General features: G+C 44.6%; 1 protein-coding gene across 2 annotated transcripts in view; it reads left to right on the top strand.

The window, feature by feature from the left end:
• The window catches only part of CRIP1 (cysteine rich protein 1), a 40,440-nt gene extending 22,106 nt beyond the window's left edge, over positions 1–18,334 (top strand). For both annotated transcript variants that reach the window (XM_040333109.1, XM_040333110.1), the window contains exons 3-5: positions 12,672–12,729; positions 12,856–12,896; positions 18,068–18,334. In XM_040333109.1, the coding sequence (XP_040189043.1) occupies positions 12,672–12,729; positions 12,856–12,896 (99 nt within the window). In that variant the 3' untranslated portion in view covers positions 18,068–18,334. The remainder of the gene's footprint in view (positions 1–12,671; positions 12,730–12,855; positions 12,897–18,067) is intronic.
• Positions 18,335–18,861: the final 527 nt, after the last annotated feature.

The raw sequence follows: 18,861 nt of genomic DNA, 5'->3' as shown, positions 1-18,861 counted from the left end.
TGCTTTAGCAGTTGCATCCTGTGCGCTCGTATCTGTTTGTCACGCGTTTGTCGCAGGTAGTGCTGGATTTGCGAGTGCTTTCTGTTTCAGTGTGTTCTTGACTGACCAGCCGGCCGGTTTGAAGCCATGATGGAGCAGCAGCGTCAATTTTCGCGAGTTGGTGCTGTTTATGGGATGGCTGCTGGATATGTTCATTTGTCCAGTACTTTGGCCAGAAACAGGGGGCGGAGGCGTTTCTGGACCAAGAATTGGTTGCGCCAGCGTGACCAGTTCTCACATATGCCTCTGCTTAGGGAACTCCAGGAGAATAATCCTAATGACTTTAGGAATTTTCTCCGCATGACGGACCCCGTATTCAACCGTCTGCTGGATCTTCTGTCCCCCTATATCACGAGGCAGGACACTGTGATGCGCCAAGCCATCACGGCCGAGCAGAGGCTTATTGCCACGTTGCGGTACCTGGCGACTGGGAGGAGCCTGCAGGACCTCAAGTTCTCGACAGGCATCTCTCCGCAGGCGCTTGGGGTCATCATACCGGACACGTGTGCTGCCATCATCAAAGTTATGCATGAGGAGTATATTAAGGTAAGTTTCCTGGCTCTAATAATGTGGCCAACTAACTTTCTTTTTATTTTCCCAGATATGCTGTGTGTTTAACTAACGTTACCTTTTCTCCCTATGCATGTTGATATCAGCTTTACATGTTTTATTCTTGGCCTACCTGCATATTTGTCCCTTACCCAATATTAACCTGTCCAGCATGCTATCCTAGGGACAAACCCACCTTGCCATTTTTTCAAACAGGACTTTTTGGTTTTTGTGCCCCCCCCCCCCCCCTTCAAACTTTTATTGTCCCCATCAGAGGGCTGTGGAGTCTCTTAATGAAGTGGCCCTATATATTTCATTTCCCAAATTCTCCATGCACATTTTTCTAATGCAATTTTAATACTGTGAACTGTCACAAGGATGCTTGTAGGATGTATTTGTTACAAAGTACTAAATCTCTAATTTTGTTTGTCCCCACAGCTACCCTCCACACCACAGGAATGGCAGTCTGTGGCTTCCCAATTTGCCCAGCGGTGTGATTTTCCAAACTGCGGTGGAGCAATAGATGGGAAACACGTCCGCATTGTGCCCCCACCCCGCTCGGGGTCGTACTATTATAATTACAAGGGTTATCATAGTATTGTGTTGATGGCGGTGGTGTCGGCACAGTATGAGTTTCTATATGTGGACGTGGGGAAGAACGGCCGGATGTCTGATGGGGGAGTGTTCGCACGGACTGATTTCTATGATCGTCTCCAAGCTGGTGGTCTGGCATTGCCACCAGATGAAGATAATGTGGAAGGACTTCCGTTTGTGTTCCTAGCGGACGAGGCTTTCGGGCTTGGTCCTCACCTCATGCGGCCTTTTCCCCAGAGGACCCTCACCTCAGAGAGGAGTGTGTTTAATTTTCGGTTGGCCAGGGCTCGGAGGGTAGTCGAGAATGCCTTTGGGATACTCACCAACCGGTTCCGCCTGTTCAGGACATCGATACATCTGGCGGAATATAAATTGGACACCGTTGTATTTGCCTGCTGCATTTTGCACAACTTTTTACGCAGGCACTCCCAGACGTACCTACCCGACATCGGTTCTGAGGCAAGACTACCCTCAGATCCCCTTCCCGGGCTGGACACTGGTCGCGCTGGCTTGGCCCCCCAATCAGCTCGTGAGGTACGCGACAAATATGTTGAGTACTTCATGGGTCGGGGGGCCATTGCTATGCCAGATCATATTTCTTTCTAATTCGGCCCCCAAAGAAAGGAATATTCTAAAAAATAATAAATAATTAGACCATTGGACTTTATACAGTTGTTTGTCATTAATGCTTTTTCTCTTTTTCTGTCTTCCTGGTTCTCTAACTAACTTCTTCAATTGTAATGCATAATTGATTTCTCCACTTTTAGTAACTAACCACATTTTGCACATTATTCACTCATCTACAAACAGGGTATTGAGTCTAGAAATAAGAAGCAACTCCATTTGTAAATGTTGAGGTCAATTTTTTTTAATTTTTGCTTGTTCATGACCCCAAAAATAATTTTATATTTTTTTCATTACTCCCTGCTTTTGTACTTAGGAGTCTTCAAAATTTTTTTAAAATTTTCTTTTTTTTTTCAGGTAATTCAACCAAAAATATTATGCAGATTATACATTTATTAACAAGTTCACTTTTTTTTTCATCAAATATAGTTAGATTTATTGTTTACATATATATATATATATAGATTATATTTGGTGGGGTGTTTACCGCCTTAATTTTTTTTTTGGCCATATTTTTTAGGCACAAAAAACAATAATTTTTTAACCATTTTTTTTTTTTTTGGTGTGTTTTTCTAAAAGAAAATTTTTAGGTGAGAATTTGGAGTCAAATCTCTACTTCACTAAATTCAGTGATTAGAGAGATTTATAATTCTATATATATATTTAAAAAATTTTTTGGCGTTGTTTATTCTTTATGGTCTAAACTTTATAGTATCCCAAAATGTTCAACATGGTCAAAAAGTAACAAAATCCAATTCAAAAAATATAAAAACTCACAACAGCAGTCAGTCATGGTGTGCTTTCACACTGGAACACGCCAAAATTGGAAGATACACACATTCAGTGCAAACTCGCCAAATGTCATTGGTTCAACAGACAAATGGCCACATGTGCTATCTGACATCATGGGTGATCAATGTCTGTGTTTTGTGGGAGCAAACCCTTCCTCTCAACTACTTGAGGATGGAGGAGGGGGTTGGACCCACAAAGCACAGACATTAGATATTCTGTGATGGCAGATAGCACATGTTGGCACACTGTGTGTGTATATTCAAATTTTGGCGTATTCATTATTCAAACTGTAAAAATGTTTGTGGGGGCGGGGGATGGGCGGGGGGTGTTTCAGTCTTTGACACGGCCCATCATGTCAATAATGTTCTTAAAATTAGATTCGATCACCATCATTCTTTGCCGCATATTGTCCATTTCCGTGCTGCATTCCAAAAGGACATTTGTTACATTCTGTTCCATGAGAAACATCCTTTCACGCATATTGTGCATTTCAGTGCTGCACTCCATTACCTGCTGAATAATTATAGCAGCACTTGCACGTGAAAATATTGGCACACCATCCTCCTCCCCTAAAACAACAAAAAAAAATGGCATTTACAATATTATTTTTCAATGAGGCCTATCTACATATGTTTTTTGGAATCAAGCTAGGGTGACACTGACCTGATGGGCTTCTCCTTTCCACCTCTTCGACATCTTCTATCACTCCTCCTTCTTCCACCACCTCCCCATCATCTTCTATCACTCCTCCTTCTTCCACCACTTCCCCATCATCTTGGACTCCTCCTTCATCCATCAATCCACCTTCTTTCAATTCGCCAAATTGTTCTTCCGCCACTTGCCCTTCATCTGCTATGACTTCTAAGTCCAAAATTACTTCTTCCTCCTCTCTTCCTTCCTCCTCTCCTTCCACATCCTCCTCTCCTTCCACATCCTCCTCTCCTTCCACATCCTCTTCTCCTTCCACATTCTCCTCTCCTTCCACATCCTCTTCTCCTTCCACATCCTCCTCCTCCTCCACATGTTGAGATGGCAGATTTTGGCCTTGTCTGGCCCTCTCTGCCTCCTCCAAATGCTGGCGACTTCTTTCCCCTGAAATAAACCAAAAAAAATGTAGACTCATCAGCACACAGATATTGGAGAGCATAAATCGCACACATTGCTTAGAAGATGCTTTCATTTAGTTACTTTTATCTTTCACCAAACCTACATTTTGCAATTACTTCTATATGGCAAGCTCTGATCCTGCCCCTTTTTAGCAAAGTGACACACATGGATGTCCCCCCTAAACTGTATTTCTGGGAGACCCTACCAAAACCCATTTTTGATTTGGGGAGACACAGGTGCTCTGCATTGCAGATGTGAAAACATCTGCTTTATTACCACTGTTTTTAGAATGAATCCTGTTTGCCTTTCCCATTCTCATACTTTTTTTTTCTAGAACTAGCTTTTACACAATGTTTACAAACAAAGTTTTTGGCCAGTGAGCCATGTCCAGGTGTGTTGTTCCTGTAATAACCGAGCCTTTCTGATAAACTATGTGATGTTACGTTGTTTACTAAGAACACTGTTTGTAAATATGTAGTTATTTATGTTCTAAAAAATAAATAACAACATGTCTTTAAAATTACAAGCTGGCCAAGGAGGCAGATGGTGAAATATACATGGCAACACATTATTGCAGACAATCACCACCCCCCCCCCCCCCAAACCCAATATATATTTACTTACTTTTACGCAGAATTTTAAGTATTTTCTTCATCTGATGTGGCTCCCTCAATTTTAAGTCTGACCATCGTTTCCTCAGCTGTTCCTTGGACCTGGTGATCCCAAACATCCTCTGCATTCTCCTCGCCACCTTGTCCATAATATGTGCCTTTCGGCGGTTAGGGGTCTTGTATGGCCCTAATTCCCCATCATAGTCCTTCTTTCGCATGATGTAAACTAACTCCACCATTTCCTGGAACCGCATATTAGTGGCTTTATATCTTCTTTTCCTTGATCGGGACGTCCCTGCCTCTGTCCCTTCACTTGTGGCATGAGAGCATCGTGCCCGCTCGTGTGACATCGCCATCTTTCCTTTCCCACAGAGATTATGGGCGTGGAAAATATGAATTCTTACGCCATGGGCGGAGAAGAGGGCGGCGTTTAATACATACGCGGAGTGTAGAGAATGCAAACAACGTGTTTACGTCCGTTACGCGGAGAATCTTCGAGCGCATCCAGAACATACACAGTTAACGCCATATTTCCTAAACTCATTGATTAGGGGCCTCGCAAAGGTGACGAGGGCGGGGTTTCATAAATACGCGGAGTGTTTAAAAGGTTTACGCCGTGATTACGCATCTTACGCGGTAATTAGGCGAGCGTGAGAAACGAGGAGCGAGAGACAGGAAGGTAAGGAAATTAAAAATGTGATCAGCAGAGGCCTTGAAAATGTAGACACATGGGATGGGGGTTTGGGCTGTTGGTTGCACCCTTTTTAAGCTATTCTGTCTATGGGGTACCACAATGTTATTTTGGTATCCAAATGCTTTTGGACACCTCACAAAATAGAGATGTGAACAATGCTGTACCTCATTGACAAGTTTTTGAATGGTGTATTCAGATCAGGCAAAGTATTGTTCAAGTGTTGGTTGTACAGAGGTCATTAGGAAGTGTCTTTTATGTCATCCATTGTCAGGGGCATGAGATTTACACAGGAAAGAGTGCCTAGATGAATACTGTCATTTGTAAGCATTGTTTATTTTTCAATATTAAAAATATTTACTGCAATGTTAACAATGGCTCTGCATCTAGCAAATCAATGTTTGGTACAACCAATGCGGCCGAGCTGACAATCATTGTTTAAACAAGAGAGACTGTGTTTGTAATTAGATATAGGTAATAAATTTAAAGACACATATTATATCAAGGTCAACGCTGATCCTTTTGAATATTTATTTTTCTTTGGTTTATGTTTTTTGAATCTAGACTCAAAAAAAAATATCATATTTCAAAAAGTAAAATGGACCAACTACAAACCAAGGAAGCTATAGAGGCCTTACTACAAAAATATCAGGACACGCCCATCCTGTGGAATTCAAAACACGCATTATATTGTAATAAAGATGTACGAGCGGCAGCACTAGAAGAGCTAGCAAACTATATGCAAACATGGGTGCCAGGATGCACTGCCAACATGGTGAAGGATAAACTTGCCAACCTCAGAAGCACATACAGGAGAGCATACAAAGCTAATAAATTAAAAAAATCGGGAGCAGCAGCAAGACAAGCAAAGGAACCCAAACTGTGGTATTATAAACAGATGGCTTTTTTGCGGGACGAAATGGAAGGCAGGAAAACGATGTCCAGTCTTTCTTCCAACCTTTCCTCCATGCTACCTTCCAGCGGACCTTCCCCAGATGACCACAGCCCTGCAGAGTCGGAGGAAGAGGGCCTGGCTGACAGAGATGCAGATCTGCCACCCTTCGATGAGGAGGTATAGTAGTTTCCTCTATATTTATGGCGTAAATAATTCTTGGTGGATTAATGATTAGATATTGTAAAAATAAAACCAAGCTGGAAAAAAGCAAACAAAAAGGTGTACAGACAAATAGGTGTCAGGGATGACAACTGCAGGGGTCAGAAGTAGAGTGTATTCAAGTAATAATGAACAGAAAATACTGAACGAAAAACATGAAAATGAGTGTGGTTTTATTTAGCGAAATTGTAAAAAAATTCTTATTTTTTCCACACAGGAAGAAGAGATCAGCCAGGAGGTGGCAGATCCTCAGGTGTCTGTCAGCCAGGAGGAGGCCGGGGTCAGTGGCAGCCAGGAGGAGGCCGGGGTCAGTGGCAGCCAGGAGGAGGCCGGGGTCAGTGGCAGCCAGGAGGAGGCCGGGGTCAGTGGCAGCCAGGAGGAGGCTGGGCCCAGTGGCCTGCAGCAGGTCCACCCGGCCAGGAGAACCACCACCAGCCAGTCTTCTCCCCCCCAGGTGAGGCCATCAGGCCGAAGGAGGCAGTTGAGGCCTGTGGAGGAGGCAAGCCTCCGCATGATCCAGGAGGCAAGCGCCATCATGAGGGCCCCCCTCAACCCCACAGAGGCCTTCAGTGCCTCATTGGCCCATGATTTAAATGAAGGGGAGGAGGACCAGAGAAGACTGGCAAAGGCCCTGATGAACCAGGTCCTTTGGTGGATGCAGAGGGGCCTGCTGACCCCAGACACTGGGCTATGTGACCCGGCCCGGCTTGCGGAACACCATCCTCCTGCTGCCACATCAACCCCACCTGCAAGACCCCGTGTTCGATCCGCTGGAAGGCTGCCTGGAGGGAAGGCTGGAAAGAGGAGGAAACGTTGATTTTCTGCCTTCCATTTCCTTCCACATAAAGGACATCGTGTTTGTACTACCACAGTTTGGGTTCCTTTGTTTGTGTGCTGCTGCTTCATATTTTTGTGTTTGGCTACTGAGGCTTGGAAGTTTATCCTTCACCATGTTGGAAATGCAAGTTTGCATATAGTTTGCTATCTATTCTAGTGCTGCCGTTCTTTTTATTTTTTTGTGATGACATTTGCCTGAATAAAAGGCCTTTTGCTTTCATTTGAAAACATGTCTATTGTTTGATATACTGTGGGGATTATTAGGCAGCAAACCTTTAATAAATATACAATGGGTAATTTACAAAGGACACACTCCTTGGGGGGGGGGGGGGACATTTGGTGTGCCAACATGGTTTAATATTCTCTAATGAAACACCAAAAAAAAAAAAAAAATTTCAAAAAACATGTAAAAAAAAAATAGTTTAAATGGTGACATAACTAGAAACAAAAAAAAAAATTAAAAAAAAATGAACATTCCTTTACAAAAATGACTACTCTAAATTATGGAGGACCACCAACCAAAACACACGTCTGGCATAGAAAACATTATTAAAGGATTACATCACAAGCAAGAAATGTGACATTTCAGTATGGGACAACTCTATTGAAATTGCATCAGCAAGAGAACGGGGTTATTCTAGCAAGAGAAGAATTAATAAAACGAGGCTTTAAAATGTGGTTTAGTGCGCCTTTTTAAGACATTGTTCTCTTGCTAGAATAAAAGGTTTCTAATGACGAATGTGCCATATCCCAAAGAAACGCGAGTTTTACCTGAACGAGCGCTCCCGTCTCCTCATTTGGACTGAGCATGCGCGGGGTTTTTGTACGCTGCTTTTGTGTACAGACGACCGAACATGTCTGACGGACACGATTCCAGCAGACTGTTTTAAAGCAAGACCAGGAAACAGTTGTTCGTTGGAAAACGGTCTGGCCGACGATTGTTTGCTGGAATTCTGTACGTTACTGCCTACACACGAACGAACATGTCCGCTGAAACTGGTCCGCGGACCAGTTTCAGCAGACATGTTTGGTCGTGAGTACGAGGCCTTAGAATTTTTTGGTAAATGACTAATAAATGTTAAGAAGATAAGATAGAGAAAAACCTTGGAGGGAGGGATGAGGCAGCAAAATTGAAATCCAGTCCGGGTAGGGGTGGCTCCAGACAATTTTTTTTGGGGGTGCTTGAGATAAAAGTGAGGGTTCTAATGCGGCGCGTTACCGCACACCTGTGGGCATGGACAGAAAGTGGGTGAGGCCAGCAAGTGGAGATTTCTTCATGGTGTACAATGGTGATCAGTATGTCCTGGCCTCTGTATACCAATAAAAAGCCAAAAAATGCAACACAACCCTACACTTTATCTATAAAATTGTACAAATGGATTGTAATGATAGTATTGAAATATAGTAGTGATGGTGTCACCACTCTGAAAAAATATTTTGAGACATTGAAGAGCTGCAATGTGCAATTAATGGTGAAACCCCCTACATACAAAAATAACAATATTAATAACAGATATGCAAATCACCCAGTTTATTAGAGCATCGTAGGGATGGTGTCACCCTCTCTGCAAACGGTAAGAAATATTTCAGAGCAGCAATGTGCAAATAGTGGTGAAACCCTCTATATATAATCATAATAATTGATGTACATATTTTACATTTTATTATTATTATTATATTTAGGGGGGTTTCACCACTATCTGCAGAGGGGGTGACAACATCACTACTATATTGCAATACATTAGTTGATTTGCACTGAATATTCATTCATAGGATTTATCATTGCACTTATAAGTCCATTTGTACCATTTTATAGATAAAGAGTGGGGAAGTGCTGCATTTTTTGCTTTTTATTGATTTTCGTTAGATGAGACAACCAGCTAACAAGATTCTCTTATTGCTTTTGAGGTTTTTTTAGTTATATGGTAGTTGTTTTATTTGATTTGTTATGTCCTCTGTATACTGGTAACCACTGGCCCTGCATATTGGTGGTCAGTGTGCCCCCTGTATGCTGGTGGTCAGTGTGCCCCTGTATGCTGGTACTATGTGCAGGAGGATGCCATGTACAAGGTCCAGGAGGATGATATGTGCAGGAGGATGCTACATACAGTGTGCAGGGCTCAGGAGAATGCTACCTACAGAGTGCAAGGTTTAGGAATGCATTATGTACAGAGTGCAAGGTTCAGGAATGCATTATGTACAGAGTGCAAGGTTCAGGAATGCATTACATACAGAGCGCAAGGTTCAGGAATGCATTACGTACAGTGCGCAAGGTTCAGGAATGCATTACGTAAAGAGCTCAAGGTTCAGGAATGCATTACGTACAAAGCGCAAGGTTTAGGAATGCATTACGTACAGAGTGCAAGGTTCAGGAATGCATTACGTACAGAGCGCAAGGTCCAGGAATGCATTACGTACAGAGAGCAAGGTTCAGCAGTGTCTTGTAAAGAGTGCAAGGTTCAGAAAGTAGTTAAACTGCAAAGACACCAATTAATTAAACATAGGAGAAGTACATGAGCTTTGACCATACGTCTCCTTTAGCCCTGGTTCACACTTGGGCGGGCAGGGTAGCCCATTCATTTGAATGGGCTGCCGTGCTTGTGTTTTCCGCAAAAAAGGTGTCTGCACCTTTTTAAGACACAGTGGCAGTATGGGCTGAGATGTGGGCGATACCATTCACAGTGAATAGCACCCCCCACATCTCAAGGGCAGCACAATGTAGCTGCAGGTGGTTGCGGGAACAGATGTGATGTGATCCAGCCTGCACAGTGTGAACCAGAGCTTAAAGCAAAGTTCCACCCAAAAATGGAACCTCCACTTTAAATGTTGGTGACCGCCGGACATGCCACATTTTGCATATCATTTTTTTGGGGGAGGAGCGGGTACCCTGTTTTTCCAGGCACCCAGCTACCACTTCCTCCCTGGTGCTGCAGTGCCAGAAGAAAGATCCCCTTTCCCTCCCTGCAATCTTCTGAGACACGTCCCAGAAGATTTCCCGACCAATCACAGCATGCAGTGCGGCTCGCACATGCACAGTACACGCCCGTCTGTAAATATGTGTTTACATGTGTGCATGTATGTGTATTTATATATGTGTGTGTATACAGTATATGTGTGTGTATTATGTGCAGTGGCGGTTGTCCATTAAGGGCCGCCGCCCCCTCTCTCCAGCCACCCCCCTCTATGACCAATAGATAGATGACACCCCCTATTCATGCTGCATTTGATGAGCACAGTGGCTGCGTTTGGCACAGTGAGGCTGCAATTTTAAGCACCAGCCACCACTGATTATGTATATGTGTTTACATGTATGTACAGTCAGGTCCATAAATATTGGGTCATCGACACAATTCTAATCCTATTGGCTCTATACACCACCACATGGATTTGAAATTGAAACAAATAAGATGTGCTTTAACTGCAGACTTGCAGCTTTAATTTGAGGGAATTTACAGCCAAATCAGGTGAACGGTGTAGAAATTACAACATTTTGTATATGTGTCTCCCACTTTTTAAGGGACTAAAAGTAATGGGACAATTGGCTGCTCAGCTGTTCCATGGCCAGGTGTGTTATTCCCTCATTATCCCATTTACAAGGAGCAGATAAAAGGTCCAGAGTTCATTTCCAGTGTGCTATTTGCATTTGGAATCTGTTGCTGTCAACTCTCAATATGAGATCCAAAGAGCTGTCACTATCAGTGAAGCAAGCAACCATTAGGCTGAAAAAAAAAACCCATCAGAGATAAAAAACATTAGGTGTGGCCAAATAAACTGTTTGGAACATCCTTAAAAAGAAAGAACGCACCGGTGAGCTCAGCAACACCAAAAGACCCGGAAGACCACGGAAAACAACTGTGGTGGATGACCAAAGAATTCTTTCCCTGGTGAAGAAAACACCATTCACAGCAGTTGGCCAGATCAAGAACACTCTCCAGGAGGTAGGTGTGTGTGTGTGTGTGTGTCAAAGTCAACAATCAAGAGAAGACCACCAGAGTGAATACAGAGGGTTCACCACAAGATGTAAACCATTGGTGAGCCTCAAAAACAGGAAGGCCAGATTAGAGTTTGCCAAACAACATCTAAAAAAGCCTTTATAGTTCTGGAACAACATTCTATTGACAGATGAGACCAGGATCAACTTATACCAGAGTGATGGGAAGAGAAGAGTATGGAGAAGGAAAGAGACTGCTTATGATCCAAAGCATACCACCTCATCAGATCAGTGAAGCATGGTGGTGGTAGTGTCATGGCGTGGGCATGTATGGCTGCCAATGGAACTGGTTCTCTTGTATTTATTGATGTGACTGCTGACAAAAGCAGCAGGATGAATTCTGAAGTGTTTCGGACAATATTATCTGCTCATATTCAGCTAAATGTTTCAGAACTCATTGGACGGCGCTTCACAGTGCAGGTGGACAATGACCCGAAGCATACTGCGAAAGCAACCAAAGAGTTTAAGGGAAAGAAGTGGAATGTTATGCAATGGCCAAGTCAATCACCTGAATCCGATTGAGCGTGCATTTCACTTGCTGAAGACAAAACTGAAGGGAAAATGCCCCAAGAACAAGCAGGAACTGAAGACAGTTGCAGGAGAGGTCTGTCAGAGCATCACCATGGATGAAACCTAACGTCTGGTGATGTCTATGCATTCCAGACTTCAGGCTGTAATTGACTGCAATAGATTTGCAACCACGTATTAAAAAGTGAAAGTTTGATTTATGATTGTTAATCTGTCCCATTACTTTTTTGTCCCTTAAAAAGTGGGAAGCACATCTTGTTCGTTTCATTTCAAATACATTGTGGTGGTGTATAGAGCCAAAAAGATTAGAATTGTGACGATGTCCCAATATTTATGGACCTGACTGTATGCACATTTTATGGTGCATGCATAGGGGTATGGGTACAATCAGAACTGATTTTTTTTTCTAGCTTGTTCAAAGTACCAGGGGAAAAAAAGCTGTTCCTCTGAAAAGCGATCCATGTTCAGATCGCTTTTCAGAGACATTTGACAGCCGGTAATATGTCATCACTATGCTGCAACTGCATGCAATGCACACAGTTGCAGAGTGGTTGCAGTGCAGCCCCATTCACCTAGGAGTGAATTTTTTATTCAAGGGTGCCTTGAATAAAAAAAGGTTGAGAAACACTGGCATAGTCTTTCCATTTTCCTCCTGCAGCCGCTGAATGCCTGCTGGAGGGAGAGAATGAGAAGCCAGGGGAAATAGAGAAATCCGTTCCTTTTATATGCAGCCACCCACTTGCGACCAGGCCCTGTTATTCCGCCATCGGGTTTGGAGGAAAGGGCCCTTCATGGTTTCTTGCATCTTGGCCCTGAAGGTTCTAGTTACACCACTGGTGGCAGTCCTAGTTTAACTGTTTGTGTGTTTGAACTACACACTCAAACTGGGTGCTTGCAAAATGGGGCACACACAACACCAGGCATGATTACCGTCACTGAAATCATCAGACATTAGTAGGTTCTTCATGAGGCAAGTGGCTTGCTCTATCAATTGAAGTAGCAGGGCCACAGGCTCGACAAATTAATTGTAAAGATATATACAAGTCAGCCAGCAAATTGGAGATATTGAGCACTGGCTCTAATAATAGAGCTGTGTGAATTTATCTAATTGGAAAAAAGAATAATCAAATATCTGCAAATATTGCATTCCTGAAAAAGTGTTCTTAATTATGTTTATTTTACTCCATTCTCCAGCATGACGGCAAGCCCTACTGCAATCAACCTTGCTATGCAGCACTGTTTGGACCAAAAGGTGGGCAATAATATCTGAATGTGCATCTCTCCTGAAGATCTAGGCACATGTTGATTGTTTTGTAGATTACTTAAATTGCATTTCTCTAAAAGTATATGTTAAAAAAGCTTATATTTTGCTATTTAGGTTTTGGACGAGGTGGAACAGAAAGTCACACTTTCAAATAAGTAAGTCAACCTATACTCCGCACGGTTTATATGAAATCATTTTGGAAAGTTTTTATAGTTTTCATTTTGGTTACCACTGTCTACAGGTAACAAAATTATACTATGCCATTGATTTATACAAGAGATTTAAATAAAAGATCAGATACATGGCCAAAACTAAAAAAAAGTAGTTGATATTTGTAAACCAAAGTTTAGACAAAAAATAAATAAAAAAAGTATAGTATGCTGGGCTATCTGCTATGTTATACTCACTACACTTCAGGTTGTTGGATATGAATGTGTGGCTCAGAGTTCTCAGTAGAGATACAAAAGTTGTAGCTCATGTTCCTTTTGTAGCAGTAAATTGGCAACCTTCTAATATGGAAATGCAATCGGTGCTAAGCTGTTGAAAAGACAAATACAAACTAACTTGCTTTTCTACTTTGAACCTTAAGCCAAAACTTTTCTTTTCCACTTGGCATAGACTAGGGGTCAAACCCTGTCGAGATTTCCCTTTACTTCATGTCTTGTAGCTGCAAAGGTCAGTTAGAGTTGTTTTTAAAAGTAAACACACAGCCGGAAAAGGAATAGAGGAGGTCCCTTACTTTGGAGAGGTTTCAGCCAACTCCCCACATTGTTCATCGTGATTGACGTGGACCAGCATTGCTGGATGTCACGGTGGATGTACATTGTGGATGGAACTTTTTTTTTTTTTACTAAAGGACCTTTTTCTCTCTAGGGTGCATTTTTTGGAATGAGTAGAGGTACTTTCAGGGGCGGACTGACCATTGAGTCACTCGGGCACTGCCCGAGGGCCCCATGCCACTAGGGGGCCCCATCCGGGTTGCCAGGCTCAGTAAAACCAGGGACAGTATGTAAAAATCTGGTTTTTTTAGATCTGTCCCTGATATGTCCGAAAATGACATGCTTTTAATGTGAATATCCCAAGATTTTAGCTGCCCGCCTCTGCACTACCTCCTGGCGTGGTGGCCATCTGTTAGCCAGAGGGGCCCCATACTCTTCTATTGCCCGGGGGCCCCATGAGTTGTCAGTCCGCCCCTGGGTACTTTGTACCTTCTACTCATTGATATGGGGTGATGGGACCTGAAGGCCCTCTTATTGTTAAAGGTTTTCAATAAGGCCTCTGCACATAGACCTCTGCAGCCACTGCACACCCCCTGGCATGATACTCCCCCCTCCCATTCTGGTATGGATTTAGGGGGGCTACATTTTTTTTCCTTTTTTTACATGAGAATCCCCCTTTAAATCATACCAGACTAGTGGGTACTTTTAAGAGGACCTCATGCTGTCTTTTTTTCTTGTTTACATTCACCTGTCAGTCGCAGATCCCTGGCTGACAAGGATGGGCAAGGATGAGTCACTGGTTGTTAGGACACCAGTGGGTATCCGCTCCCTAACCACCAGGAGGAAACTGTGACATTTAGCAGTGGTAATGATACCACTGCTAAAAGTTTGACTCACTCTGTGGCTGGAGGTTTGTTCAGCCAAACACTCATTCGTTCAGCTGTTTGCACAAGGTTCTCCATAGACCGCACACAGTGCAGAAGTCTCTCTCATAGTGTTTTCCTTCTGTTTGAATGTTCTTCGCTTAATAAAGTGGTTATAAACTCTGTTACACCACTTGTACCCAGCACTGTGTCTTGACCTAGGCCGACAAGCCCCAGGCCTAGGGTGGCACTTTGCGGGGGGTGGCAAAAAAGCTGCCCCGCACAAATAAAAGGCCCCCATTTCCTCCCGAGTCCCGACGGCCACACAAATTCAGTCTCTCATAAAGCGCCATTGAAGTGACTGGCAGGGGCGGTCTCTGCTTGGCTGGGCTGGGGGGGTGGTCTCAGATCACCTTGGCTGTACTTTGGCAGAGGGGGTGGTCTCTGCTTACCTTGGTTGGGCTGTGGAAGGGGGGGGGTATCGGCTGGGCTCAGCTGGACTCGGCTATACTCGGGTGGGGGGTGGTCTCGGTTCACCTCGGTTGGGCTTAGGCGGGGGGGCGGTCTCAGCTCACCTCGGCTGGGCTTGGCTGTGCTCGGGCAAGGGGCGGTCTCAGCTCACCTCGGCTGGGCTCGGCTGTGCTCGGGCAGGGGGGCGGTCTTACCTCCACTCGGCTGGGCTCTGCTGTGCTCGGGCAGAGGGGTAGTCTCTGCTCACCTGTGCTCGTGCTCGGAAGGGGGAGTGGGCAGTCTTGACTCACCTTGGCTAAGCTGGGCTCCGACGGAGGGGACGGTCACAGTCATGTAAAGTAATAACTGGCAAATGTATTATGCCTGCAGCCTCTGACCATGTCCGCAGCCTCTGGCCATGTCCACAGCCTCTGACCATGTCCGCAGCCTCTGGCCATGTCTGCAGTCTCTGGCCATGTCCGCAGCCTCTGACCATGTCCGCAGCCTCTGACCATGTCCCCAGCTTCTATCCAGATGCAATGCCTCTGACCATGTCCCCAGCCTTTGATCATGTCCGCGATACCCAGCCGTACCCAGCCATGATCATTCGGCTATGGGCGGGTCGGCAAGTGGTTAATGTATATTAGATGTCTTCAGCTTTATAAAAGCCACCACCTTTTGGTCTCTTAAGGGTTTATGATAACAGCCAATATTGGGGTCTTCACGAACCGTGCAGATGAAGGGTTCCAATGTCAGTATGAATTTAAGGGGAGAAATGTGAAAGAAGTCAGATCTGGTCTTTACAGCCGCAGAAGATTGTGAATTTAAAGCAGAAACCCATTAAACATTCACAGTGCTGAAGAAAAAAGTAAGCAAGCCCTTAGCTGGTCGCAATGACGTACTAACTGGGGGATAGTACATGCTGACAGCGCAAGGAGAGCCCAGCGGGGGGAGTGCAGGGGTGCCCAAGCCGGGTCCGGACTATACTGCCACTCGGATGACACAATTAATCAGCCGCCAGAGCAGCAGCAAAAAAAACTGTCTCTCGTTCTCTTGTACAGAAGGAGAGGGAGGGCGAGAGACACTGACAGTGGGGCATAGGAAATTCTGGAGTAATATCTGATTGGTTGCTGAGTGGTCCTAGCAACCAATCATTGTCTTGTGAATAAGAAATTTCAGAGTAAGGTAGGAACTGACAGAGCTATGCAACGTGCAGGGGCTCCAGTCAGGACTGGGGGGGGGGGGGTAATGTGCAGGGGGTCCAGAGCTGAGGGTAATGTGCAGGGGGTCCAGATCTGGGGGGGTAATGTGCAGGGTGTCCAGAGCTGGGGGTAATTTGCAGGGTGTCCAAAGCTGGGGAGGTAATGTGCAGGGGGTCCAGAGCTGGGGGGTAATGTGCAGGGGGTCCAGTCAGAGCTGTGGGGGGTAATGTGCAAGGGGTCCAGAGCTTGGGGGGGTAATGTGCAGGGGGTCCAGTCAGGGCTGTGGGGGGGGGGTAATGTGCAGGGGGTCCAGAGCTGGGGGGGTTAATGTGCAGGGGGTGCAGTCAGAGCTCCAGTCAGATAATGTGCAGGGGGTCCAGAACTGGGGGGAGGGGCTGCGCAATGTAAAGTGGTCCTGAGGTGCAGGGTGCTGTGTAATGTAAAGGAGTCCAGAGGTACATTGGGTTGTGTAATGTAAAGGGGTCCAGAGCTGCAGGGTGGGAAGCTGTGCAATGTAAAAGGGGTCCAGAGGTGCAGTGTGCTGTGTAATGTAAAGGGGTCCAGAGGGTTGTGTAATGTAAAGGGTCCAGAGGTGCAGGGGGTTGTGTAATGTAAAGGGGTGCAGGGGGGCTGTGTAATGTGTAGGGGTCCAGAGCTGCAGGGGGGCTGTGCAATGTAAAGGGGTCCAGTTGTGGAGAGGCGGTACAAAATAGTGACAAAGAGATATTGAGGGATGCAGAGGTGTGCAGGGGGCACAGTGGGGTGTTTTTACATTTTAAAGTGGGGGGGGGGGTGCCAGATATAGTATCTGCCCCGGGTGATAAATGCTCTAGGTATGCCCCTGGCTGGTCGAACCTCGGTTGGCAGCAATGACTTCAATCAAGTGCTTTCGGTAGCTCTGTATCAGACCTGCACAATGTTTAGGAGGAATTTAAGATTATTTTTCCTTACAAAACTGCTTCAGCTCAGACACATTTGTAGGATGTCTGATGTCTGATGTACCCCATACTCATTCACCTAGGGTGGGGGGCCGCCATCTGGGGGCCCCCGGATTCCGATAAGCTCCCCTCCTGCAGACCCTGACAACCAACGGCCAGAGTTGTTGGAAAGAGGCCCTATCAACATGGGGACAGGGTGCTTTGGGGTTGGGGGGCCGCAGGGCGCCCCCCTGCTCCAAAGCACCTACCCCCCATGTTGAGGGCATGCGGCCTGGCACGGTTAAAGAGGGGGGGAAGCTCGCTCGTCCCCACCCCCTTTCCTGACCGGCCGGGCTGCTGCTCGGATACGGGTCTGGTATGGATTTTGGGGGAACCCCCCACTTCGTTTTTTGGAGTAAGGGGTTTCCCCTTAAAATCCATAGCAGACCCAAGGGCCTGGTATGCTCTTGTAGGGGGAACCCATGACGTTTTTTTATTTGAAATTTGGCGTGCCGTTCCCCCTTCATACCATACCAAACGCAGCTGACACAGTGCACTGCGATTACCTGCGGTTATGTGCCGATAGCTGCAGGATTTCGCAACTGGACGCATCCAGTTCTATTTTTTCTATCCTGCTGTATTCGAATGTCATTCAAGCCATCTCCAGTCACAGGAAACTTTCAGCGGTTGTGTATAGGAATCTTAAAACAGGATATATGCCTGTATGGCACTTTCCGTATATTTAAGATTATTTTTATTAAAAAAAAGCCCAAGATTAAAAACTTTACTTTAAAAAGTGTACATTTCTGGTGCACGTCAGATTGCATGCAAATATATAGGAATGGCTCTCGCAAGATGGTGGCCCGCACACTTCCTGTTTGCAGCATGAGTACATAGGCTCCTCCCAATTCATGTAGTCAGAGCCTTGTGACTCCCTCAGGGGAGGAGCATACACTCAAATCTCAAACTGATTTAAGATGCCCAAGTACTGTAGACTCTTGTTTATGCAATAAAAGCACTGTAAAAAGAAAGACAAGGAAATACTGTAGTTGTGAAATTTCTCAGTGGCAGTGCTTCACAAAAATTACTTTACAAATAATTTAACAATAAATATTACAGTGTTAAATAGATTTCTCTGTATCACACTAATTATATTCTTATCACCTAATTTATAGGTCTGTTGGTTTACAATCTGGAGGAATACAGAATCTACTAGAAATTCGTTCATCTCCTCCTGCATGATGATATAACGATGATTAGATTTTAATTACAAACACATGCTAAAAATGGTGGTCATCTAGTTAACCAATGTTAATGTCACAATATAGTGAAATCAAAATGCCCTGTTTCTGTAATACCACTGAAAAATTACTATTGTTCATAAACCATAAACATTATACAAGTGTACATGGTTGATACAAAATAAAAGGCTTTAAAAAAAACGTCAGACTTATTTATTGTGTAATGTAAAGATAGAAATATGACTCGGTAACTAATGTTTTCAAATGTAGCTGCTGGTTAAATTTCCATTGATAGATGTAAGCGTACATAAGATAAGACGAGGGACTATTGAAAAGCACTTTCCTGACAGACTCCATGGCAGCCTACGTGTGGGTTAATCCCGCCTCTCATACCTCATAGGACCCTACTCCCATAAAGCTTTGCTTCTCCCAATAGACTGTGTTCCTTTTTTGTCCTCCTCCTAGGACCGAAGTAATCGTTTGTTTAAAGAAAAACCTTTTTTAGTCCCTGATTCCCATGCCTGGTGGCTCTGAAGTCCTACAGATCTCAGCTATTAGCTGGATGGACATTTTTTGTCTGCGGTACCCCTTTTTATGCTTACTAGCCTGCCACTGGCAGGTAAGCGATTATGTGACCACATACCCTGGCTATTAGCAGGGGGTCTCTAAATTACCAGACCTTGCAGAGTAAGCAGCGGTGGCTTCCTTATCCAGGCCGGATCATGGGT

The sequence above is a fragment of the Rana temporaria genome, chromosome 13 (genome assembly GCF_905171775.1).
Source record: "Rana temporaria chromosome 13, aRanTem1.1, whole genome shotgun sequence".
Taxonomy (NCBI): Eukaryota; Metazoa; Chordata; class Amphibia; order Anura; family Ranidae; genus Rana; species Rana temporaria.
Note: the sequence above shows the minus strand (reverse complement) of the source record. Positions and strands in the feature narration are given on the sequence as shown.